We start from the raw sequence: 25021 nt of genomic DNA on the forward strand, positions 1-25021 counted from the left end.
ACCTTTCACGAGCCTCTCTGACACCAACCTGGTTCTCTGGCAGCCTCAAATTGCCCTAACCCTGGGGTCACAGTTGACCCATCCTAGCCTCCTGAATGCTAAGGGCTGAGGAGGAAGGGTGGGAGTGGGGAGGAGAAAGAGGAGAAGGAAGGATCGGAGACTCCATTCAAATCCCATCTGCCTCCACCCACACACCTGCCAGAGATAGACGAAACAGACCACGATCCAGATGAGAGGCAGCCACAGGCCATTGAGGTAGAGGACGCTCTCTGTCACCCGCTGCACATCCACGGACACCAGGTTGACCACATCACCCACTGCACTGGCCTTCCTGGAGCCGCTGGACAGAGCCAGGACCTGGTGGGAGGGCAGAAGGAAAGAAGCAGAGGGGGTGAGGCTGGGGCAGAGGGATGCCCCACGTGGCTTCTCCACCCACTGAGCCTCACTTTGTGCATCTGCGCAGTGAGTAAAGTCTCTTAGGCCAACCTCTCAGGGCTGCTTGAGAATCCAGAGATGATTAAAAAAAAAATTATCCAAGATCCCGAAAGCACAGGGGGTGTAATAATGAATAACATGCATGAAAGCACCTGTTACCTGTGTTAATCAGATAACGGTGGTTATCTGCCCAGTGCTCACCACGTCCCAGGCGCTGTGCTAAATAGACAGTCTCATCATGTCCCAGGGAGCTCATGGCCGTGAATGGCACCCAGCAGGCACTACCACATTCTTTCCATCTGAAATGCCAGGCCAGGTCCGGTGGCCCCTGCCTGTAATCTCACCACTATGGGAGGCTGAGTGGGGGTACTGCTTGATTCTAGGAGTTTGAGACCAGGCTGGACAACATATCAAGACCCAATCTCTACAAAAACAATTTTAAAAATTAGCCAGGGGGCTGGGCACAGTGGATCATGCCTATAATTCCAGTACTTTGGGAGGCCGAAGTAGACAGATCACCTGAGGTCAGGAGTTCGAGACCAGCCTGGCCCATATAATAAAACATTGTCTCTACCAAAAATACAAAAATTAGCCAGGCATGGTGATGGGTGTCTGTAATCCCAGCTACTTGGGAGGCTGAGGCAGGAGCCTCCTTTGAACCCAGGAGGTGGAGGTTGCAGTGAGCCAAGATCAAGCCATTGCACTTCAGCCTGCGTGACAAGAGCAAAACTCCATCTCAAAAGAAAAAAATTGGCCAGGCATGGTTGTGGTGTGCCTGTGGTCCCAGCTACTGGGGAGGCTGAGGTGGGAGGGTCACTTGAGTTCAGGAGGTTGATGCTGCAGTGAGCTGGCTTGGTACCACTGCACTCTAGCCTGGGGAACAGAGCAAGACCCTGTCTTTAAAAAAAATGCCATGGACAAAACCTGTCTAATGTTCTCTCACCAAGGAAGATATTTCCGATTACATGAAGACATGTAAGAGACATCTTCATTTTGGAAATATTAGAGTGAAAAAAAAAATGTGAGACTAGAATCAATGAAATGCACAATTACGAACCCCCTCCTCCAGCTAAGGAAACGGAGGCACAGAGAAGTTAAGCAACTCGCCCAAAGTCACAGGCCTTGCAAGCTCATACACCTTTGAAGCAACCCAGGGTGACGCAGGCACACAATGGAGAGACTTTTCATGTGCTTCACCATGCCTGGCTAATTTTTGTATTTTTGGTAGAGACAACGTTTTATCATATGGGCCAGGCTGGTCTCGAACTCCTGACCTCAGGTGATCTGTCTACTTCGGCCTCCCAAAGTACTGGAATTATAGGCATGATCCACTGTGCCCAGCCCCCTGGCTAATTTTTAAAATTGTTTTTGTAGAGATTGGGTCTTGCTATGTTGTCCAGGCTGGTCTCAAACTCCTAGGATCAAGCAGTCCCCCCACTCAGCCTCCCATAGCGGTGAGATTACAGGCAGGGGCCACCGGACCTGGCCTGGCATTTTAGATGGAAAGAATGTGGTAGTGCCTGCTGGGTGCCATTCACAGCCATGAGCTCCCTGGGACATGATGAGACTGTCCATTTAGCACAGCGCCTGGGACGTGGTGAGCACTGGGCAGATGACCATTAGAGAAATGCAAATCAAAACCACAATGAGATGCCACTCATGCCAGTTAGAATGGCGATCATTAAAAAGTCAGGAGACAACAGATGCTGGAGAGGCTGTGGAGAAAGAGGAACGCTTTTACACTGTTGGTGGGAGTGTAAATTAGTTCAACCATTGTGGAAGACAGTGTGGCGATTCCTCAAGGATTTAGAACTAGAAATACCATTTGACCCAGCAATCCCATTACTGGGCACACACTCAAATGCTTATAAATCATTCTACTGTAAAGACACATGTACACATATGTTTATTGTGACACTGCTCACAATAGCAAAGACTTGGAACCAATACAAATGCCCATCAATCATAGACTAGATAAAGAAAATGTGGCACATATATTCCATGGAATACTATGCAGCCATAAAAAAGGACGAGTTCATGTCCTTTGCAGGGACATGGATGACTCTGGAAACCATTGTTCTCAGCAAACTAACACAGGAACAGAAAACCAAATACCACACGTTCTCACTCATAGGTAGGAGTTGAACAATGAGAACACATGGACACAGGGAGGGGAACATCACATACTGAGGCCTGTTGGGGGTGGAGAATAGGGGAGGGACAGCATTAGGAGGAGTATTTAATGCAGATGATGGGAGGTGGGTGCAGCAAACCACCATGGCACGTGTGTACCTGCGTAACAAACCTGCACGCTCTGCATATGTACCCCAGAACTTAACGTATGTATATATAAAACGAGAAAACAAAAAGATGTATATAACTCATGCTTTAATGGCAGTTCTGAGGAGTACCATAAAAAAGCAGCCCAGGACCCGCGTGGTGGCTCACACTTGTAATCCCAGTACTTTGGGAGGCTGAGGTGGGTGGATCACCTGAGGTCAGGAGTTTGAGACCAGCCTGACCAAATGGTGAAAGCCTGTCTCTACTAAAAATACAAAATTATCTGGGCATGGTGGTGCATGCCTCTAATCCCAGCTACTCGGGAGGCTGAGGCAGGAGAATCACTTGAACCAGGTGGGCAGAGGTTGCAGTGAGCTGAGATCTCAGCATTGCACTCCAGCCTGGGCTATAAGCATTAAAAAAAAAAAAAGGCAGCACAGAAATGAGAGCGGAGAGGAGGGGTCTGACCTCATCAGGAGATCAAAGAAGGCCTCCTGCAGGTGGGGAGTGAGATCAATGCCCATCAGGGGCTTTCCTCTCAGGCTCAAGCAAACATGTGGACTCCGGAAACAGGATAGGGCACGCCCAGCTCTGGCATGCTCAGGGGGACACGAGGCTGGGACGAAGCACTCTGGCAGGACAGCATCAAGAGCTGCCCTCCCGGCCACCCAGGATTTGTCCCCTTGGTCCCCTCCTCCTCAGGTGACAGCTCAGGTGTCGCAGAACAAGACTTACATGGAACAGGACCTGCCCTGGCTCAGATGCTTCATGCCCGACAGGAGCCAACAGCTCCTGCGGCAGCAGTCTGGGGACTTAGTGTAATGAGAGCACGGAGACAAGTCCAAAGCCATGGCCTCCAATCAGATGTGCAGTCAACAAACTTCAGCCCACATGCAATTTGGAGTCTTTTTTTTTTTTTTAAGATGGGTCTCACTTTGTCACCCAGGCTGAAGTGCCGTGGTACAATCTCAGCTCACTGCAACCTCTCCCTCCTGGGTTCAAGCGATTCTCCTGCCTCAGCTTCCTGAGTAGCTGAGATTACAGGCACCTGCCACCATGCCTGGCTAATTTTTGTAGTTTTAGTAGAGATGGGGTTTCACCATGTTGGCCAGGCTGGTCTTGAACTCCTGACCTCGAGTGATCCTCCCATGTGAAAATGACCCCTAGGCTGGGTGCAGTGGCTCACGCCTGTAATGTCTGCCTCCCAAAGTGCTGAGATTACAGGTGTGAGCCACTGCACCCAGCCTAGGGGTCATTTTCACCACAAGCAGTATTGTCTGGGAACACAGCTGACTGGCTGCCTCATCAGAAGCCCACCTTATCCTCAAGGGGAAATGATTGTAAGTTAAAATTAGGCTCAAACATTAAAATTAGATTAGGAGGCGCGGACATGGTGTCTAGGCAGTGAAAACAAATGCAAAGACCCTGAGGTGGATGGGTTCCCAGAGTGTTTGAGGAACAGAGAGGAGGCCTGTGTGGCTGGAGGAGAGTGAGCATGGGAGGAGGCGTGTGTGACAGGCGATGAGATCAGAGAAGTCCCAGGGGCAGATCTCACAAGACCTTACAGAAAGAATTAAGGAGGTGAGGCGGATCACTTGAAGCCAGGAGTTCCAGACCAGCCTGGCCAACATGGCAAAACCTTGTCTCTACAAAAAATACAAAAATTAGCTGGGCATGGTGAAGTGTGACTGTGGTCCCAGCTGCTTAGGCTGAGGCAGGAGAGTCAGTTGAACCCGGGATGTGGAGGTTGCAGTGAGCCGAGATTGCACCACTGCACTCCAGCCTGGGCAACACAGTGAGACTCTGTCTCAAAAAAATGAATACATATAAATAAAAAGAATAACAAAGGAAGTGAGAATGTATCATGAGTGACTCTAATAAGGACTGAATGAGTTCTCAGCTGCTGATAGCGTCACGACCAACCAGTTCAGTGATGTTGCTTTTCCCGGCTGGGAAGGCCTGCACGTGTCCCCCGGGGCTCACCTTTCTGTACACCAGGCCGGTGATGGCCGACCGCAGCCTCATCTGCAGCACCTTTAGCTGGTACATGTTCTGCTGTTCAAACAGCGTCTGCAGGCAGGCCGAGAGGAACATCAGCACCGCAAGGAGGTAGCCCTTCCAGGCTGGAGGCTTGGGATCACCGATAAACTCCAGGAAAAGGCTTGCAGGGGAAGGAGGGAGAAGGTACAGCTGGTGAGAGGAGGTGCCCGTGTGTGTTGCCTTTGCTCAAACCAGGCCAGGTGTGGAGGATCAGTCGGCGTGGCTGACTTTTTCACAATCATGATCTCGGATATCTTCCCTCACTGTCCGTGCTTCTTTTCAATCTGACTGTAGCTCCTCAAGATCAAGAGGTGGGGTTTTTGTCCCCACTTGTTATGGGCTAAATTGTGTCCTCACAAAATTTGTGTGTTGAAGCCCCAACCCCCAGGGCCTCTGAATGTAACTGGATTTGGAAACAGGGCCTTTAAAGAGGCAATAAAGTTAAAATGAGGTCGTTAGGCTGGGCTCTCACCCAATCTGGAGTCCTGGTAAGAGAAGAAAATGTAGACACACAGGGAGACACCAGGGCTCAAAGACCATATGAGGACACAGGGAGGAGGTGGCCAACTGCACGCCAAGGGCAGAGGCTTCAGATGGAACCAACCTGCAGATACCTGATCTGGAACTTCCAGCCACCAGAATCAGGAGAAAATCCATCTCTGTTGTTCGAGCTACTCAGTCTGTGATGCTCTGTTATGGCGGCTGAGCAGACACCACTTGAATCTGGGCTGGCCACAGAACCACCTTTGGCCAACAGAGTAGATTGGGGGTAAAGCTATGCCGGCTCTGAGCCTCAAGAGAAAATGGAGCTTTTGGCCTGTTTCTTAGAACCCTCCCAAGCAGCCACATGAGCAAGTCTGAGCTAGCTTTTTGGAGGATGGGAACCCACATGGAACAGAGACTGCCACCCCAGTTCAGATACACAACTGCAGGTACATGACAAAAACCAGCCAAGAAAAGGAAAACTGCCCAGCCGAGCCCAGCCCATGTTACTGACCCACATTACCATGAACTAAATAAATGAATGCTTGCAGTTTTAAGCCACTCGCTTTTGGGCATTTTACAGCAAAAGCTAATTGATGCAGTCAGGTACGAGCTTGCTTATTTGCCCTGCTGGGAGACAGTCACTTTCTCATTAATCATTTCCCTTCCTCAGTATCCTTCTCACCACCCTCCAGTGTCCCGAGCACCAAATCTATAGGCAGAGGCAGGAGAGCTGAAGCCCCTTGGCTCTGGAAGGATGCCATTAAGAGCCTTAGCAGAGCTCCTGAAGTCTGGACTCACCTGAGCAGCTTGGGGACAGTGAACCTGAAGACATCACTGATGACGAGGCTGAGGGTCCCCAGGAGGAAGGTAGAATGGAACACCTGCCAGATGGCCCTCAGCAGTGGGCCCCGCTGGCTTCCTTCTTGCGGTAGGAAGGGCTCAGTCTCTGGAGCTTCCAAGCCACTGCCTCCTTCCTTTTCAAACGCTGTTGCCTTGGGGTGCCTTAAGGAAGGAGAGAGAGTGGCTCTGGGTCCCATTTTATACTCTCAGGCACCTGGTTCAGGACCACACAGAAAAGGCTTGTTTTCCCAACAATGCACGTGGGTGGGTGTGGAGCCAGCCTGGCTCCCTCACCTGTTCCTCCTTATCACTCTGAGTACCCACTTAAGAGGCAGTCACAGGAGTTGTGGGGGCAGGGCAGGAAGGCAGCCCTGAGGCCTCTTAGATGGCCATGGGAAAGCACACTTGTTGAGCACCTACTACATGCCAGGCACTCAGTCATCCTAAGACCCCCGGCAAGCCAGGTGTTGTTCCCATTTCACAGATGAGAAAACTGAGGCTCCAAGAAGTGAACTTGTCCAAGGGCACACAGCTGAGAAGTAAAAGAACTGGGATTTGATTCCAGCTCTCTGCCTCCATGGCCCATGCACCTTTTTTTCTTTTTGAAAAGTCTCCCTCTGTCGCCCAGGCGGGAGTGCAGTGGTGTGATCTTGGCTTACTGTAACCTCCACCTCCTGGTTTCAAGTGATTCTCCCACCTCAGCCTCCTGAGTAGCTGGGATTACAGGCAAAGGCCACCATGCCCAGCTAATTTTTGTATGTTTAGGTGATGGGGTTTCACCATGTCGGCCAGGCTGGTTTTGAAATCCTGACCTCAGGTGATCCGCTTGCCTCAGCCTTCCAAAGTTCTGGGATTGCAGGCATGAGCCACTGTGCCTGGCCTCCCATGTACTTTTCAATCTATTGTGTTGTCAATCTGGAGGAAGAACAGCAACCCCCGGCCCCCAACACACACACAACCAGCCAGCCCTTAGGTGGTTTTGAACTGGTGGAGAATCACAGCTGATGTGCATGGGGCCTGGTGCTCTGGCTCTGGGTGAAAGCACAGACAGAAGCTCAGGCTGCCTCAGACTCCTAAGATCCCCAGCCTTTGGTCATAACCAGGGGCCAAAGAGAAGAGCTAAAGTGAGGGGTGGAGAGGAGGAGATAGGGGAGGAGAAAGCGCCTGTCAGGGGCAGGTCAGAAGCCATGGACCGTAAAGGAGAGGCTGGGGCGATGCAGCTGCTGCTAGCTGGTTGTTGGTCTTGGGTTATCAGTATTTTTTTTGTTTTGTTTTGAGATAGAGTTTCAATCTTGTCACTGAGGCTGGGGATCTTACGAGTTTGAAGCTGCCCGCGCTTGTCTGCTGTCACCCAGGCTGGAGTGCAGTGGCACGATCTCAGCTCACTGCAACCTCCGCCTCCCGGGTTCAAGCGATTCTTCTGCCTCAGCCTCTCAGAGTAGCTGGGATTACAGGTGCACATCACCATGCCCAGCTAATTTTTGTATTTTTTAGTAGAGACGAGATTTCACTATGTTGGCTAGGTTGCTGTTAAACTCCTGACCTCAGGTGATCCACCTGCCTCGGCCTCCCAAAGTGCTGGAATTATGGGTGTGAGCCCCATTACACATCTGTGACCCGGGGCCACATGCAGGGATCAGCTCGTTACATAATGGAGCTCGCTGACTTTGCTGGAGCCCTTGCCATGTGGATACTATATTAGGCTCTCCATTTTTACAGAAGGGGAAGGAAGCTGAGGTTCTGAGAGGTGGTAACAGCAACTCAAGGTCACACAGCAAGGGCAGAGCAGGGATTGGAGGCTAGATCTTGACTTATGGCTCATAGAGTGTTTCTTGTGCACTAAGGACCCCCAACCCCACCATAATAAAAAAAAAAAAGAAGCATAAGAAAAATCCTCTGGTGAGCTCAGGTGGCCAGACCCTTCCAGGCCAAGGTCTTTGTCCCTCATTGCTGGCCTGATCTGGTGTTTGGTTTGGCATCTATGGAGGGTTGTGGCTCAGCTCTGTTACTGAGTGGGTGTAGCCTGCTGCCCACAGGTATTTTGGCATTTGGGTCTCAAAGGCAAGAAGATGCCCCTTCCATGCAGAGAGCATCCCTGACCTCCCTTCCTGTCTGGCCCCCCCATTTCATTCACTGCCTTCGCAGCCTTGCCCACGGCGCCAACCCTCTCTTTGTCTTGTTAGAACCCCAGGTGGGTAGACTTGGCCTGAGTTTTCTACCAAGATGTCCCTAGTATCGAGTCCAGCTCCTACACACAGTAGGAGCTCAGTAAACACTTGTCAAATGAATGGGAAAAGCAGACTGAGTGATATGTGTAAAAGGGCCTAACAAGAGTGCCCAGCACAGACTGTTATAAACATTTGCAGAAGGAAGGAACTTGGCTGGGTGGACAGAACTTGGATTTGGAGCCAGGAGACTATGGTTCCAATGCCTGCTCTGTCTTCTCCTCTGAGCCTTAGTGTTTCCACCTGTAAAATGGGGTCAGGGAAGAGCTGACTGGGAAGTTTTCTTTCTGGCTGGAGGTTTTGCTCAGTTCTGTTCGAACTGTTTGCCCGGAGAGTCACTGTGTTCAGCCTGCAGGCTCCATAGCAGGCGTTCTCCTCTTCTGGAGGTCTCACCTCCCATCAAGGAAGAGGTCCAGATTGCTGTCTGATGTCTGGTCTCTGGACTGAAGGCCATTTAGTGCAGGACTCACAGATGACCATGGGGCAAGGCGGGGGTCCGCATGAGTGACATGGGCAAGGTGTGAGTTGGGGGGTACAAAAGGGAGTGGTGGAGGCCGGGCACGGCGGCTCACACCTGTGATCCCAGCACTTTGGGAGGCCAAAGCAGGTGGATCGCCTGAGGTCAGGAGTTTGAGAGTAGCCTGATAGCCTAAGACAGGGAGAAACCCTGCCTCTAGTAAAGAATACAAAAATTAGCTGAACCTGGTGGCAGGCGCTTGTAGTCCCAGCTACTTGGGAAGCTTAGACAGGAGAATCATTTGAACCTGGGAGGCGGAGCTTGCAATGAGGCAAGATGGTGCCACTGCACTCCAGCCTGGGTGACAGAAGCAGAGAGAAGGAAGGAAGGAAGGAGGAAAGAAAAAAGAAAAAAAAAAGAGAAGGCAGGAAGGAAAGAAGGGAGGAAGGGAGGGAGGGAGGAAAGAAAGAAAAAGAAAGACGGAATGAAGGCAGGAAGAAACGAAGGAAAGAAGGAGAGCGAGAGAGGGGTGGGGATGCACTGAAGTCTGCACACCTTGTTTAATGCTGTAGACTCCACCCGAATCCCGTCTCCTACTGCCTGTGACGATGTGGCCTAGTGTTGCCAGATCTACTTTAAGAGAGACCAGAATTCCAGACTTTTATTTATTTGTATTTGTATTGTATTTAATTTTTGAGACCGAGTCTCACTCTGTCAGTCAGGCTGGAGTGCACTAGCCTGATCTCAGCTCACTGCAACCTCCACCTTCCGGGTTCAAGAAATTCTCCTGCCTCAGCCTTTCCAATAGCTGGGATTACAAGCACTCACCACCACTCCCAGCTAATTTTTGTGTTTTTAGTAGAGACAGGCTTTTACCATGTTGGCCAGCCTGGTATCGAACTCCTGACCTCGTGTGATTTGCCCACCTCGACCTCCAGTGGCAAAGCATAAGCCACTGCACCCAGCCTTGATTACCAGATTTGTATGTGATCTCTCTAAATTTTTAAATATTAACAACTTATTAAAAAACAAAACAACATAAACAACCACAAAGCCCATGTGCACCAAACATACCTTGTGAAGCTGACCTGACCAGCAGGTGGCTGTTGTGTGACCTCTCAGGAGGACGTCCTCTCCCTTCCCCCAGTGGTTGCAAAATATTTCAGACAGAAAACCAAAGTTCTCTCTGGGTGCAGTCAGTTGGCTCAGAAGCTGATGGAGGCTGGTCTTTGTACAACCCCGTCGTTCCCCTTTCTTTCTGTCAATTGTTTATGGGAGGATTCTCAAACTGCTCTGGAGAATGTTTCTATCTTTTAGTTCTAGTGTCGGGTGACCTGTAATTTTCATGTTGGCTGTGGGTGCCAGGAGTTGGCAGAGGCTCATTTCAGAGCCCCTGTGGACTGAATTCTGCCACTTCTGTAAAGTCATTTAAAAGTAGAGGGTGAGTCAGGCACAGTGGCTCATGCCTGTAATCCCAGAACTTTGAGAGGCAGAGGCAGGCAGATCACCTGAGGTCAGGAGTTCAAGATCAGCCTGGCCAACTTGGGAAAACCCTGTCTCTACTAAAAACATACAAAAATTAGTTGGGCCTGGTGGTGCACACCTGTGGTACCAGCCACACAGAAGGCTGAAGCAGGAGAATCACTTGAACCCAGGAGGTGGAGGTTGCAGTGAGCTGAGATCACGCCACTGCACTCCAGCCTGCGTGACAGAGCGAGACTCTGTCTCAAAAACAAAACAAACAACAATGATAAAAGTGGAGGGGGGTCCAGCAAGCTATGCCCGGGCGAGAGAGCGTGGATGTTTGCACTCACGCTACGTATTCTGTTTGGAGAAACATATGCCCTTCCTTTGTGGGAACAGGCCCTACCCACTTCTGTGGCTCAAAAGGTACCACCAGTCATGGAACCAGGTCCCTGAGCATGGGATTGGCTCCTGACAGGCACATGACATGAGCCAGGTCAATTAGAGGCCTTCCTTGGGATCCTCTATATGGCCGTTAGGAGAGATGCCCTCTCATTCTGCTGAGGTTTGCTGAACTTGCCTGGGACAGGACAGGCCTATGGAGAGACCAACACATAGACAACAGCTGGACTGGGAGATGAAGCGAGGGAACCCTGACATCAAGTGAGTCCCCTCATCCCCATAGATCCTCTTAGCTATGTGAGCCTATAGTATCAGTCTCTCTCCTCTCTCTCTCCTAACGTGTGGGGTTCAGCCATCTGCAACAACTACCACAAAATCCCAGAGTATGCAGGGGAACCTTGGTCCTCTTCCCATAAAGCTAAATTACTTCTGTTCTGTCTCCTGAAACACCAAGGGTCCAGGCCACCACTATTCGATGGCCGGGCAGCATTTAACCCAATTTTATCTAATCTTATGTTTCAGGCTAATTTCTCTAGGCCAGAACTTCTCAAATGAGGCTCCCCAGGCTCTAAGGGCTGCAGAGAAGTTTCCAGAGAAGCCACTGAGGATAGAAGTGGACACATCGGGTGACTCCAAAGATCTTCACACCTCTGGATGACTAACAATGCTTGAGCACCTCCTATTTTCAAGAAATTTGCAAATACTTTTCCAAAAATCAACTTTTTTTTCATCTTCATATGGGGCTATGACATCCCCATTGAACAGATAAAAAAAACTGAGGCCCAGGAAAGGAACTGCTCAAGTTATGTAGTAAGTGAGCAGCTGCCTGCATGATATGAATCACCTCCCAACCCTCCACCCAGGTCTTGAAATACCTCTCCTGTTTCCTGCCTGTCTTCTGCTGTGAGTTTCCCATTTGTAGCAACCTGCAAGGCATTCTGGCAGGAACCATATCTTGAGCCTGATCAGTTACTACTTAGTGGGATCAGCTGGAAGGCAAGATTTGGGGTGGGGGGTGGCAGTGCAGCTGAGAGTAGTGTGGGGGGCTAGACTGGAGGTCAGAGGATGAGATTTTCTGACGGAGCGTCAGGTGAGTTCTTGATCTCCATACACTTACCTCCGGGCTACACTGCGGATCTTTATCCACTCCTTTTCGAGCCGGGAAACAAGTTCTTCTGAGGAGTTTTCACGCCCAAGCGACCAGAGATCTTTTGGTCTCAGTGGCTTCCTGTAGCCTCTCCAGACCAGCCTGCAAAAGAGGGGCATCAGGGCAAGCTCCTCCTGCCATTCACTGCTGCAGGATCCTGGCCAGGCCAGCAGCTGTGTGCCCCTGAGTAAGTCACTTTATCTCTCTGTACCCCTCCTGGCCCTTGGGTAAAATGACAGCAATTCACTAACCCCACCTAACATCTGTGGGCACTTCTTGGCTCACAGAGACGGTCCCATTCATTAATTCTTACATCAGCGCACAGGGTGGTTTTCTGTTTGTTTCATTTTTGAGATGGACTCTTGCTCTGTTGCTCAGGCTGGAGTGCAGTGGCGTGATCTTGGCTACTGCAACCTCCACCTCCAGGGTTCAAATGATTCTCCCACTTCAGCCTCCTGAGTAGATGGAATTACAGGCACCCACCACCACACCTGGCTAACTTTTTTATTTTTTGTAGAGACGGGGTTCACCATGTTGGCCAGGCTGGTCTTGAACTCCTGGCCTCAGGTGATCCACCCATCTCAGCCTCCCAAAGTGCTGGGATTACAAGCATGAGCCACCACACCCAGCCTGTAAATTGATAGTTTATAATTGGATAAATGTATATTATTACAGATGTGTTTTACAAATGGGGAAGGAAATAGAAGTACAGAGAGATTAAGTGACTACAGCAAGGGACATCCCTTGGCAAGGGAAACAGACATTTCCCTGGGAGTCCTAAGTCCAGCATCCAAAACTCATTGTAGAAGAAACCCGAATTCCTTCCTCAGCTTTATTTTACTATTATTGTTATTTTTAAGGCAGAGTCTTGCTCTGTTGCCCAGGCTGGAGGGCAGTGTTGCAATCTGGGCTCACTGCAACCTCCACCTCCCTGGTTTAAGTGATTCCCATGCCTCGGCCTCCCGAGTAGTTGAAATTACAGGTACCTACCATCATGCCTGACTAATTTTTGTGTTTTAGTAGAGATGGTGTATCACCATGTTGGCCAGGCTGATCTCAACCTACTGGCCTCAAGCAATCCTCCCATCTCAGCCTCCCAAAGTGCTGGGACTACAGGTGTATGCCACCACGCCCAGCTAATTTTTGTGTTTATAGTAGAGACGGGATTTTGCCATGTTGGTTAGGCTGACCTTGAAGTCCTGGCCTCAAGGGAACTGTCTGCCTTGGCCTTCCAAAGTGCTGGGATTACGGGTGTGAGCCACCGCACCTGGTCTCAGGTCTCTTTAATCTTTCTGATGACACCAGCCAGAATGCCTTGCCTGGTTCTGGTCTCTGACTCTTCTCTGAGCCCCACGAAGTTCCCTTTTCTACTTTTAAAAAATTTTTTGAGATAGAGTCTCACTCTGTCGCCCAGGCTGGAGTGCATTGGTGTGATCTCTGCTCTCTGCAGCCTCTGCCTCCCAGGTTCAAGTGATTTCCCTGCCTCAGCCTCCTGAGTGGCTGAGATTACAGGTACCCACCACTACACCATGCTAATTTTTATAGTTTTAGTAGAGACGGGGTTTCACCATGTTGGTTAGGCTGGTCTCGAGCTCCTGACCTCAGGTGATCCACCTGCCTCAGCCTCCCAAGGTGCTGGGATTACAGGCATGAGCCACTGTGCCTAGCCACCAAATTCCCTTTTCTAATGCAGAGCCAACTTGGGAAGCAACTGTTTGGACATAGAAATTATTAACATGGCTTGATTTTCCCTGGAATTATTTTTGGAATTCTCCTATATGGTAAGTGATACTACAGAGTTTTCCTATTTTGGCAGTTACAGAAAGTTTCTTTTTAGAAACAGTTTATTAGAGTTAAAAAAGTGATTCAATTTAATTTTTGCCCCAGTAGGACAAAAAGCATGAAGAGTGGTCCATAAATGCTTAAGTTTGGGAAGCAAGGGCTGGACCCCCCAGTAGGGCTGTTTAGAAAACGTTTCTGCCAATTCCACACATCCAAAGCCTGATATTTTTCATTTATTTAGTAACACGTAGGCCGGGTGCAGTGGTTCATGCTGTAATCCCAGCACTTTGGGAGGTCATGCCATTGTACTGCAGCCTGGGCAACAAGAGTGAAACTGTCTCAAAAAAAAAAAAAAAAAAGAAGAAGAAGAAGAAGAACAGGCCGGGGGTGGTGGCTCATGCTGTAATCCCAGCACTTTGGGAGGCCACGGTGATGGATCACCTGAGGTCAGAAGTTCAAGACCAGCCTGACCAATATGGAGAAACCCCACCTCTACTAAAAACACCAAACTAGCCGGGCGTGGTGGTGTAAGCCTATAATCCCAGGTACTTGGGAGGCTGAAGCAGGAGAATAGGAGAATTGCTTGAACCTGGGAGGTGCAGGTTGCAGTGAGCTGAGATTGCATTATTGCACTCTAGCCTGGGCGATAAGAATAAAACTCGGTCTCAAAATAAATAAATAAATATTTAAAAATAATAACCACTTACACTCATTATGTGCCAGGCCCCCCCTCCTTTTTTTTTTTTTTTTTTTGACACAGTCTTGCTTTGTCACCAGGCTGGAGTGCAGTGGCACCATCTTGGCTCATTACAACCACTGACTCCTGGGTGCAAGTGATTCTCCTGCCTTGGCCCCCCGAGTAGCTTGGACTGTAGGTCATCACCACCACACCCAGCTAAGTGTATTCTTAGTAGAGATGGGGTTTCACCATGTTGACCAGCATGGTCTTGATCTCTTGACCTCGTGATCCTCCCACCTCGGCCTCCCAAAGTGCTGGGATTATGGGCATGAGCTAGAGCGCCTGTTCCAGGCCCTGCTCTAAGTGCTTTACAGAATTTATCCTATTTCATCTTCACAACTCTATGAGGTAGGTGCTTTATTAATCCCATTTTGAAGGAATGGAGACTAAGGCACAGAGAGGTTAAGTAGCTTGCCCAAAGCTACACAGCTAGAAGTGATAGGGCCAGGACTGAGCTCCACAGGTCTTGTGCTGAGGTCTGGATGCAGTGTGGTCAGGAGGGAGCACATCCTCAAGTGCCTGCTGAGCTGGCCATGGAGAGGCAGCTGTTTCCTCCATCTGCCTGGAACCCTCTAGGAAGTAGACACTTGCTCCTTTATCTCCTTGCCCCTGGTGCTTAGCACATAGTAGGTGCTTATTAAATGCTGGTGGAATGACTGAAGCCAAGTAGTGGAGACAATTCTATTTCTATTAAGCACCTGCTGTGTGCCAGCACTAAGCACTCTCCCAGTCATGAAGGTTGAGTTATCCCCATTTTACAGAGGGGAAAACTGAGACTCCAGGGCTTGTGACATGGCCTGCTAAGAGGCAGAGGCAGAATTTGAATCCAGATCTCACTCCGGTGACTGAGTAGGAACAGGATGTAGACAGTGGACCCTGACACAGAGAAGAAAAGAAGAAAGCGCCGAGGCTGGGATGGAGAAAGCCTGGCTGGCCTTTGTGAGCATGGGGGAGCCTTATGGGGAAGAGCCATGGGTGGAAATCAGTGCAGCAAATGCAGGTGGGTGAGGCACCCCCAACCCTTCCCTGTGACTTTACTTACCCAGAAACCCACCAGAACATGGCTTTGGAGGGGAAGGATGCCCCCGCCTCTGGACAGGGATTCTGCAACAGACAAAAGTGGAGAACGGGGAAGCCTTGGTCTCACATCCCCTGGTGAGTGTGTGGGAAGGGCAGGAAGACAAGATGAACTGACTGTGTTTTTTTTGAGACAGGATTTTGCTCTGTCATTCAGGCTGGAGTATAGTGGTGTGATCTTGGCTCATTGCTACCTCTGCCTCCCAGGTTCAAGTGATTCTCCTGTCTCAGCCTTCCAAAGAGCTAGGATTACAAGTGTGTACCACCACACCTGGCTAATTATTTTGTATTTTTAGTAGAGACAGGGTTTCACCATGTTGGCCAGGCTAGTCTCAAACTCCTGACCTCACGTCATCTGCCCACTTTGGCCTCCCAAAGTGCTGGGATTACAGGCATGAGCCAGTGACCCGGCCCTGACTGTGTATTTGGTACTGAAAGTACACGTTGGGTTGCCCTGTCTCCTTCCCAGAGGTGCACACCAATGAGCTTGGTGCTTCCCAGCAGGCAGGGCAAAAAGGGATTGGGCCGCAGGACTGACAGTGTCTGCAAAGTAAGAGGTAACCGTGGCTCAGAAGAACAACTCTGATTATACTGAAACCAAACCTTTGCTTTGCTTCTCAAAGCAGGGCCCCTGCATAATGAAGACAATGAGGTTCTTGACAATATCCCTCAGCAAATGCTGTGGAGAGAAACCTGTGCTGCGATTTTGTCAGGTGCTCCAGGGAGATTACACCAGCCTGTACTCTTTACCAGTAAGGCATGACGGTGCCCATTTTACCGTGTCTTTGCCATCATAGCTTATCAATTGTTAAATTTTGTTGACAGTCTGGTAGGTGAAGAAAGATTCCCATGATAGTTTTAACTATATTTCTTAAGCATTTGAGCATTTTTTTTTGTTTGTTTTTAAGATAGGGTCTCGCTCTGTTACCCAGGCTGGAGTGCAGTGGTGCGATCATAGCTCACTGCAGCCTCTACCTCTGGGACTCAAGCAATCCTCCTGCCTCAGCCTCTACAGAGCCACTCTATAGTGGGACTACAGGCATGCACCCCCACACTTGGTTATTTTTTAAACGTTCTGTAGAGATGGGGTCTCACTGCATTGCCTGATCTGATCTAGAACACCTGGGCTCAAGCAAGCCTCCTTCCTCGGCCTCCCGAAGTGTTGAGATGACAGGCATGCTCCACTGTACCTAGTCCATCTGAACATCTGTTTATATGATGTCAGATCAGTCTCTTCCTCAAAATACTTATTTCTTGATTTCACAGATTGCTTCAGTGTTACCTGCTGTAAAACTCTCATGAATTTCTCCTAAAGAGCACTTACCCCAGGGGTAATTTTCTTTCTTCTTCTTTTTTTTTTTTAGAGATGAAGTTTTGCTCTTTGCCACCCAGGCTGGAGTGCAGTGGTGCAATCTCAGCTCACTGCAACCTCCACCTCCAGGGTTCAAGTGATTCTCCTGCCTTAGCCTTCCAAGTAGCTGGGCTTACAGGCAGGTGCCACCATGCCGGGCTAACTTTTGTAATTTTAGTAGAGACAGGGTTTTACTGTGTTGGCCAGGCTGGTCTTGAACTCTCGACCTCAGGTGATCCATGTGCCTTGGCCTCCCAAAGTGTTGGGATTACAGGCATGAGCCACTGCGCCCAGCCAATTTTAAACATATTTGTTTAATTAGGTGAGTCAAGTCTAGCTCCTCTACTTGACCACTAGTTACGTGAGAACAGGAACTCTATCTGCTTGTTCAACATAGATCCTTAAGCCCTTGCTTGCTGAGGCATAGAGGGGGTGAGCAAACTGACCAAATCTGGCCCACTGCCTGTTGCTGCAAATAAAGTTTTATTGCAACACAGCCATGCAATTTGTTGACATATTCTGCTTTTGTGTTTAGTCGCAGAGTTGAGGAGTTTCTGCAGAGATCACCGTATGGCTCACAGAGTCTAAAGTATTTTCTCTTGCCCCGAACACAAAAGGTCTGCCAACCCTGGCCCCAACTAGAAATGCAATTCACATTCTGCTGAATGGAGAAATGAATAAAAAATTAAAGACTGAGATCTCAACATGGAAGAGGAATGAGGTTGGAACTTGGTGACTTACAGACTGCTGGGGGTCCTCAGGGAAGAAGGGGGGTTGATCCGCCAGGCAGGACAGCACAAACTGTGCCACCACTAGAGACAAGCACAGATAGGTGGACAGGTAGCGGACCGGGTCACTCTGGAAGCCCTGTGGGAGAGAAAGCAGAAGGTAAGGCATGGAGGCAGAGGAGGGTTCTCAGAGGAGAGAAAAGGTTTCTGATGCGGGGGTCAGTGTCCATGCTGGGGACCAGGGCAAGAGGATTTGAAAGGCAGAGCCCTGGCATTCCGAGTGGTCCTAATGTTCTTTTCTTTTTTGTGGTGGAGGTGGGGGTGGGGGTGGAGTTGCGCTCTGTCACCCAGGCTGGAATGTAGTCAGTGGCATGATCTTGGCTTACTGCAACCTCTGTCTGCTGGGTTCAAGCAATTCTTCTGCCTCAGCCTCCTGGGTAGTTGGGATTACAGGTGCACACCACCATGCCTGGCTGATTTTTGTGTATTTGTTGTAGCTGGGGTTTTCTTGCTTCCTTTGACTCCTGGCGAAACCAAGGCTCAGAGAGGCCCCTTGTTTCAAGGACACAGATGATCTGGTTTAAATGGTGATGCTCCTACTGCCACATTGCGATGACTTCTGCATCTGCTGCCCTGACATCTGCTCACACACACTCTAATTGTATTTCTTTTTTTAATTGAAAACATTTTTATTTTTAAATTTTAGGTATGTATGTATATATACATGACTTTATTTTTTAATTTTAGGTGTATTATATATGTGTATTTGTATGTGTGTATATAAATATATATATATTTTGAGACAGAGTCTTGCTCTGTCACCCAGGCTGGTTGTGGAGTGGCATGATCTCAGCTCACTGCAACTTCTGCCTCCTGGGTTCAAGCCGTTCTCTTGCCTCAGCATCCTGAGTAGCTAGGATTACAGGTACATGCCACAAAATCTGGCTAATTTTTGTATTTTTAGTAGAGATAGGGTTTCACCATGTTGGCCAGGCTGGTCTCTAACTCCTGACCTCAGCGGATCCACCCACCTCAGCCTCCCAAAGTGCTAGGATTACAGGTGTGAGCCACTGTGTTCAGCCCAGAGCCCTAGTTTCAAATAGCAGTTCCTCTACTGGATTTTTTACTCTTTTAGGTTTTTTTGGTGTTTTGTTTTTTTTTTTTTTTGGCAGATAGGAGATCATTGGATATTCCAATGACAATATGGCCCATATTCCCTAAACTGACACTGTCTTCCCTACTTTCTATAAGAAAGCTTGTTCCACATTTGTCTGAGATGACCTTGGGCTCTGCACTCCCCAGCTGTGTGGCCCTGAGGCCGTCATTCCCTTCTCCTTGCCTTAGTTTCTGTCCTCTGTAAAATGAACTGTTAGAATCCATCACTGGCTGGGCACATTGGCTCAAGCCTGTAATCCCAGCACTTTGGGAGGCTGAGGCGGAAAGATCACTTGAGTCCTGGAGTTTGAGACCAGCCTTGGGAACATAGTAAGACTTTATCTCTATTTAAAAAAAGAAAAAAAATCCATCACTGTGCCCTGCTGTGAGAATCCATGGGACAGGCGTGTAAGTGCCTGCCACATGCTTGGAACCCCAGACTGTAAATGGTCCCAGTATTATTGTTTCTATGCTGTGTCCCAGAAAGCTGACTTAGGTCAACTGTGGGAGCCCAGCCTTGCAGAAATTACTGAATAACCTGTGGAATTTCCTCTTAGTTACAACGGTTAATCTTTTAAAAATGCTATCCTTGGTCAGGCGCTGTGGCTCATACCTGCAATCCCAGCACTTTGGGGGGCCAAGGCGGGTGGATTACTTGAAGTCAGGCATTCGAGACCAGCCTGGCCAACATGGGAAAACCCTGTCTGTACTAAAAATACAAAAATCAACTGGGCGTGGTGGCACACTCCTGTAATCCCAGCTACTTGGGAGGCTGAGGCACAAGAATCACCTGAACCGGGAGTTGGAGGTTGCAGTGAGCCAAGATCATGCCACTGCACTCCAGCCTGGGCGACAGAGCAAGCCTCTCAGAATAAACAAATAAAATAAACAAACAAACAAAAAATAAAAACTTTGTCCTTAAGGACAGGATGATGTTTCTCTACCTTCTTCTTTAGGGGCAGGATGGAGTAACCACTGGACTCCAGAAATGATCTGTAGTCCAGACGTGCTGGCTCACGCCCATAATCTTAGCACTTTAGGGGCTGAGGTCAGAGAATTGCTCAAACACAGGAGTTCAAGATCAGCCTGGTCAACAAAGAACGACCTTTTCTCCATAAAAGTAAAATATCTGCAACCTGCTACAGCCTGGTCATTGGTGTCAAGATAACCCCTCTCCCCAAAGCCTTGGCTAAGCACTGTTGAGGCCAGTGACCCTCAAGAGGTGGGCGATTCTGTCCTCCCCACCCCAGGGACATGTGGTAATATTGGGAGACATTTTGGGTTACTGCAGTTGGATGACATGCTACTGGCATCTATGGGTGGAAGCCAGAGATGCTGTTTCACACCCTCCAGCAAACAGGACACCCCTGTCCTCCCAACAAACAGTCATCTGGCCACAGCGTTACTAAAACTGAGGTTGAGAAAAGCTGGTGTAGACTACCTGTTTTTCTCTTTACAGAGAAAATGACCCATCATGTCTCCTAATAAAGAAATGCTGCTTCCAGCTGGGCACATTGGCTCATACCTGTAATCCCAGCACTTTGGGAGGCCGAGGCAGGTGGATCACCTGAGGTCAGGAGTTCAAGACCAGCCTGGCCAACATGGTGAAACCTCGTCTCTACTAAAAATACAAATATTAGCTGGGTGTAGTGGCACACACCTGTAATCCCAGCTACATGGGAAGCTGTGACAAAAGTATCACTTGAACCTAAGAGGCAGAGGTTGCCGTGAACTGAGATCATGCCACTGCACTCCAAACTGGGCGACAGAGCGAGCCTCTCAAAAAAAAAAAAAAAAAAAAAAAAAAGCTGCTTCCCAGATTGGGCAACAGAAATATGGGTGGGGGTGGGTGTGCAGAATGAGTGTGTAAACATAGACGCCTAGGAATGAGGGGAGGGTGAGTACATAAGACGAGGGAGGTGTCCATGTAGGGGAATGTGTGCACACAGGAGTGTCTCTGCCCAGGCTGTGTGTGTGTGCATGCATGCATGTGCTTGTGTGATGTATGAATCAGTGCACTGTGTGCCCCGTGTGCAAGTGGAGCATGTGATTCGGCTGTGTAAGACAACAGGAAACTGTGTTGATGAGAAATGTATGGAATGACGGGTACTTACAGGTGCGGGAGTGGATTTTGTGTCTCTAGAGTGTAAGTGACTGGCTTGTGTGTGTCGCTGAGTTGAGAATAAGTCATATGTGGAAACAGGAGAAGGAAGGATGGGACCCAGGGCCTGAGCCAGCATTTTGGTTTCCAGGGTGGCCCATGCCCCCACTTACCCCTCCAGAGGCCTGCTGGGTGGCGCTGATAGCTGGCAAGACAAAGCAGAGAAGCCAGTACCCAAACAGCACTCCAGATGACTGGACTCCCTTCTTCCTCTCGGTGTGAATCAGGAACACTGCGAAGCTCTGGACGGGAAAGTCAGGACAGGCCCCTTAGGGGAGGGCAGGAGGCAGGGGAGCCTCTTCTCCTCCCCTCGTTTTCCACCATGCCAGGCAAAGCAGCAGCTGGGAGCAAGCCCGGCTCCGGACGGAAGCCATCCTTACCATCGTGGTGAGCCACACCGTAGGGTGAATGAGAAATTCGGGGGCCTCGGGCTTTCCCTGCTGGATTTTCCAAAGAGCGACAGCCACGGTGGAGGTACACAGGACCATGAGGGCGAACCCAAGCACCTGGGGAGACAGGCTTAGACAAGCTTGGGGGTCAATAAGAAAGGTCACAGAAAATGAGTGGGTGACCACATGTTCAGTTGGGAGCTGGTTCTGGGACATCCCAGCTGGGGCCCTGTCACAAACCGATATCACCAGCTAGCAATGTGCCAACGTAAACAATGTGTAAAGGGCATTGCAGGTCAGTCCTGACGTGTAACTGTCTTGTAAATAATGCACAGCAAGGCCTTGAGCCAACCGAATGTTTTCCGCCATGCACGGAGTGCTCCAGTCATGCACATGTGAGATGACTGTGGGTGTGAAGAAACAGCAAGAGATGAAATGTACTCACTGGGTACAGAACTATCCTCTCTCCAAGTTATTTTCAGTCCCTGCTGTGAAATCAAGCAGAAACTGTCTGTTGGGCCAGTAAGTCTCTAGGGTCTCTCTAATATAGATGGGTTTCTCTGCTGAATGAAAGAAAGGAAGAAAGTGAGAGAACACGTACACACCAGAGGGAAGGCCAGAGCTGAGGCGCATTGGAGGAGCTGCTCAAAGAACCTCAGTTTAAAGCAGAGGCTGGAAAACTATCAATCACTGAAGAAAAATAAAAACCAGACTATGTCATGACAGGTGAAAATTACATGAAATCCAAGTTTCAGTGACTACAAAAAAGTTTTATTGAAACACAGTTAGCTGGGTGTGGTGGCTCACACCTGTAATCCCAGCACTTTGGGAGGCTGAGGCAGGCAGATCGCCTGAGGTCAGGAGTTGGAGACTAGCCTGGCCAAATGGTGAAACCCCATCTCTACTAAAATTACAAAGAAACAGTGAGGTGTGCTGCTGGGCGCCTGTAATCCCAGCTACTTGGAAAGCTGAGGCAGGAGAATCACTTGAACCCATGAAGTGGAGGTTGCAGTGAGCCAAGATCATGCCATTGCACTCCAACCTGGGTGACAAGAGTGAAACTCCATCTCAAAAAAAAAAAAAAAAAAAGTAAGAAAGAAACACAGTTATGAGTGTTGTCTATGGTTGTGACTACTGCGCTCACGCTGCAGTGGCAGAGCTGAGTTTGGAAGGAAGCCTGCCTGGCTGCAAAGCCTCAAGTACTATGCGATGCTCGGCTCCTTCCGTTTGCCAACCCCTGGGTTGGTGGTGGGTGATGATGCAAACATTAACACAATGGCAGAAGAAGGAATGAACTCTGAAGAACATTCTTCAGAGCCTATAAGAATGGAGGAGAAGAAGATGGATGAGCAGAAAGGCTCACACCTGGAATGCCAGTGCTTACGCAGCACTGAAATAAATACGTATCACTCACGAAACTGTTCTATAACACAGCCAGTGGGGAAACAGAAAAAGCAATGCATGACTTTTAAAAGGCTCATCCTAATGTGGTCCTAAAATTACCTTGTGGATCCGAGAGTCTACATGGTACGTTTTGGAAAATGCCAGGTTATGGTAATTATCAACTGGGAACATGGGAACGTGTGTATGTGTTGGTGCAAGCATGGATTTTTGGAATTACAAAATCTGTTTGGGAGAACTATGTCCCACCGAGCTGACCTCTGACGCCTCTCTAATATTGCTCTGTTTGATTAACAGAGTCCCTCCTACATCCTGATAGGAAGAGTCTACTTTAGGACTCTACCAGGTTCCAGCCTGTCCCCTGCTTCCACCACCATTGCCTGGTTCCAGGCTCCCAGGGATGGCAGGTACCATCTTGGCTTTGAAGAGTGCGGACATCCGGAGGTAGCCCCGGCCATGGTGGTGGATGAAGAGGAGGTAGATGGGGCCGAGGACCCAGAGGTACATGGGTGGCACCCACACTCCTGCTGTTCTCAGGAAGCACAGGCTCAGCACACTGGTGGCAGCAGGTTCAGGCTCTGTCTGGTTCCAGACCTGAGGGAACACCAGGAGGACTCTTAAGAATGTAGAGGGCAGGGGTACCCAGCTCACCTGCCCAGGGGGCCTGGTGACTTTTCGAATCTCTAACATTTACACAGAAATGTACCAAGCACTCTTTGGAATACCTAATAATTCTCAACTCCTTTCATCCTGACATCAACCCTAGGTATATGCAATTATCATACTGATTTGCAGATGAAGAAGCTGAGGACCAGAGTGGTTGAGTAGCTTGGCTGACTTTACCTAGCTGAGAAGTGGAAGGGCTGGGATTTGAACCCAGGGAGCTGGGCTCTGGGGTCTAGGAGACCTGGGCTCTGTAATTATCGCATGGACTGTCAGTTAATCCTTATAACAACTCTAGGACACAGGCTGTACTGTCCCCATTTCAGAGACCAGCAGACTGAGGCACCAAGAGGGGAACTGCCACCCTCAGGGCCACACGAATGGGAAGTAGCAGAGCTGACTGTGACCCAGGCTTATCTGACCCCAAAGCTTGTCCGACTGCTGATCCTGATGTGATTTATTTTTATTATAATTTAATTTATGTTCTAGAGACAGAGTCTCACTCTGTTGCCCAGGCTGCAGTGGCACAATCAAAGCTCACTAAAGCGTTGAACTCCTGGGCTCAATCAGTCTTCCCACCTTGGCTTCCCAGAGTGCTGGGATTACAGGCATAAACCCACTCACGTGGCCTGGCTAAGTCTGTTTTTTTTTTTTATGTTTTGTAGAGATAGAGGTCTCACTACGTTGCCCACACTGGTCTGGAACTCCAGGCCTCAAGCAATCCTCCTGACTCAGCCTCCTAGGTGCTGGGATTACAGGCAATGAGCCACCACGCCCTGCTTCATCTGTTGTTTTTATCTCAGCAGTTCTGCTGGCCCTATCTAACCTTAGAGGACATTTGAAGTTTAGTGGACGTGGCCTCTCCACTTCTCTCTCCGCTGTCTTTTTATTCTCCCAGGCTTCACAACCCACTGGCTGTGCAAACTTTAACCTCTGTGCCTCAGTTGCCTTCCCTGCAAAAGGGGGATGAGACTCTACCTCTATGAGTTGTATTAAATGGATTAGCAGCAGCAAAGTTCGCAGCAGTGTGGCACCATGTTGGGCACAAGGCTAGGTACAGAGAATCCCTCAATTCATACCAGCCTATTCTTCACCTCCATGGCCCTCAGAATGCTGGAAGCTTGCAACCCCCACCCCTACCCCCCCATGAACTCCACTCCCTGGAATCCTTTGCTAAGAGCAACGGGAAAATAAACCAGAGAGGTAAGTGCTCTCTGCGGGTAGGAGAGCTTGGGTGCCCCATAAGCCCCTAGAAGAAGCTGGGCGGTCTGGTGGCCCCTTAAACAGAGCTGGAGTATCGGGGGCCGGCTTGGTGAAAGGGGTCCAACCAGTGCAGTTAGGGGGCTGGAGTAAGTCTCCTTGCTTCCGGGTACAGGAATTTGGGGGTGTCTCCTCTCCCCAGTATCGCAGCCCGAGAGATCTGCAGCCAAACCAAGCCTAGAAAAGGAGTGGGGCGCGATGTGAGGGGCACTCACCTCCTGCCCCACGCAGGGCTCGCCAGGCGCGCCCATCGGCACCTCAGTTGTCCTGGGTCCCAGCGTCGGTCTGTAGGTCAGTGTCCCAGCAGAATTCTCCTCTGTGCTCCTGCCAGGGAAGGGGCGGGGCGGGGCAGTTCCGGCTGAAATTGGAGCTCGGAGATCAGAAGGCCCCGGGCAAGGTCCAGCTGCCCGGCGGGGGTGGAGCCACAAGGGGTGAAAACAGGTAGGGGCGGGAGGGAGGCGCGCTAGGCACCTGGGTGGGGGATCCCGGAACCCCTGAAGGTTCAGTGACACGTCCTTAGTTCCCTCTTCCCCCGGCAA

General features: G+C 49.6%; 1 protein-coding gene and 1 long non-coding RNA gene across 7 annotated transcripts in view; one reads left to right on the plus strand and one right to left on the minus strand.

Annotated features, from left to right (window-relative positions):
• Positions 1-24769, minus strand: part of ABCC6 (ATP binding cassette subfamily C member 6) — a 78094-nt gene extending 53325 nt beyond the window's left edge. For 3 of the 6 annotated variants that reach the window (XM_009009159.5, XM_054242600.2, XM_002755895.6), the window contains exons 1-10: positions 24698-24769; positions 22971-23153; positions 21150-21275; positions 20883-21011; positions 17467-17592; positions 15340-15401; positions 11747-11878; positions 6040-6243; positions 4699-4876; positions 196-357 (exon numbers count right to left, since the gene is read on the minus strand). In XM_009009159.5, the coding sequence (XP_009007407.4) occupies positions 196-357; positions 4699-4876; positions 6040-6243; positions 11747-11878; positions 15340-15401; positions 17467-17592; positions 20883-21011; positions 21150-21275; positions 22971-23153; positions 24698-24733 (1338 nt within the window). In that variant the 5' untranslated portion in view covers positions 24734-24769. Of the gene's footprint in view, positions 1-195; positions 358-4698; positions 4877-6039; positions 6244-11746; positions 11879-15339; positions 15402-17466; positions 17593-20882; positions 21012-21149; positions 21722-22970; positions 23154-24697 lie in introns of all 6 variants that reach the window. The other 3 variants (XM_078344697.1, XM_035266972.3, XM_054242601.2) reach the window with 2 other exon arrangements.
• On the plus strand, positions 15344-18163 carry LOC118146191 (uncharacterized). Its single transcript, XR_004731709.3, has 4 exons — positions 15344-15452; positions 15998-16126; positions 17261-17446; positions 17951-18163. It is a non-coding gene; the product is annotated as an uncharacterized LOC118146191 (long non-coding RNA).
• Positions 24770-25021: the final 252 nt, after the last annotated feature.

The sequence above is a fragment of the Callithrix jacchus genome, chromosome 12, assembly GCF_049354715.1.
Source record: "Callithrix jacchus isolate 240 chromosome 12, calJac240_pri, whole genome shotgun sequence".
Lineage (NCBI taxonomy): Eukaryota > Metazoa > Chordata > Mammalia > Primates > Cebidae > Callithrix > Callithrix jacchus.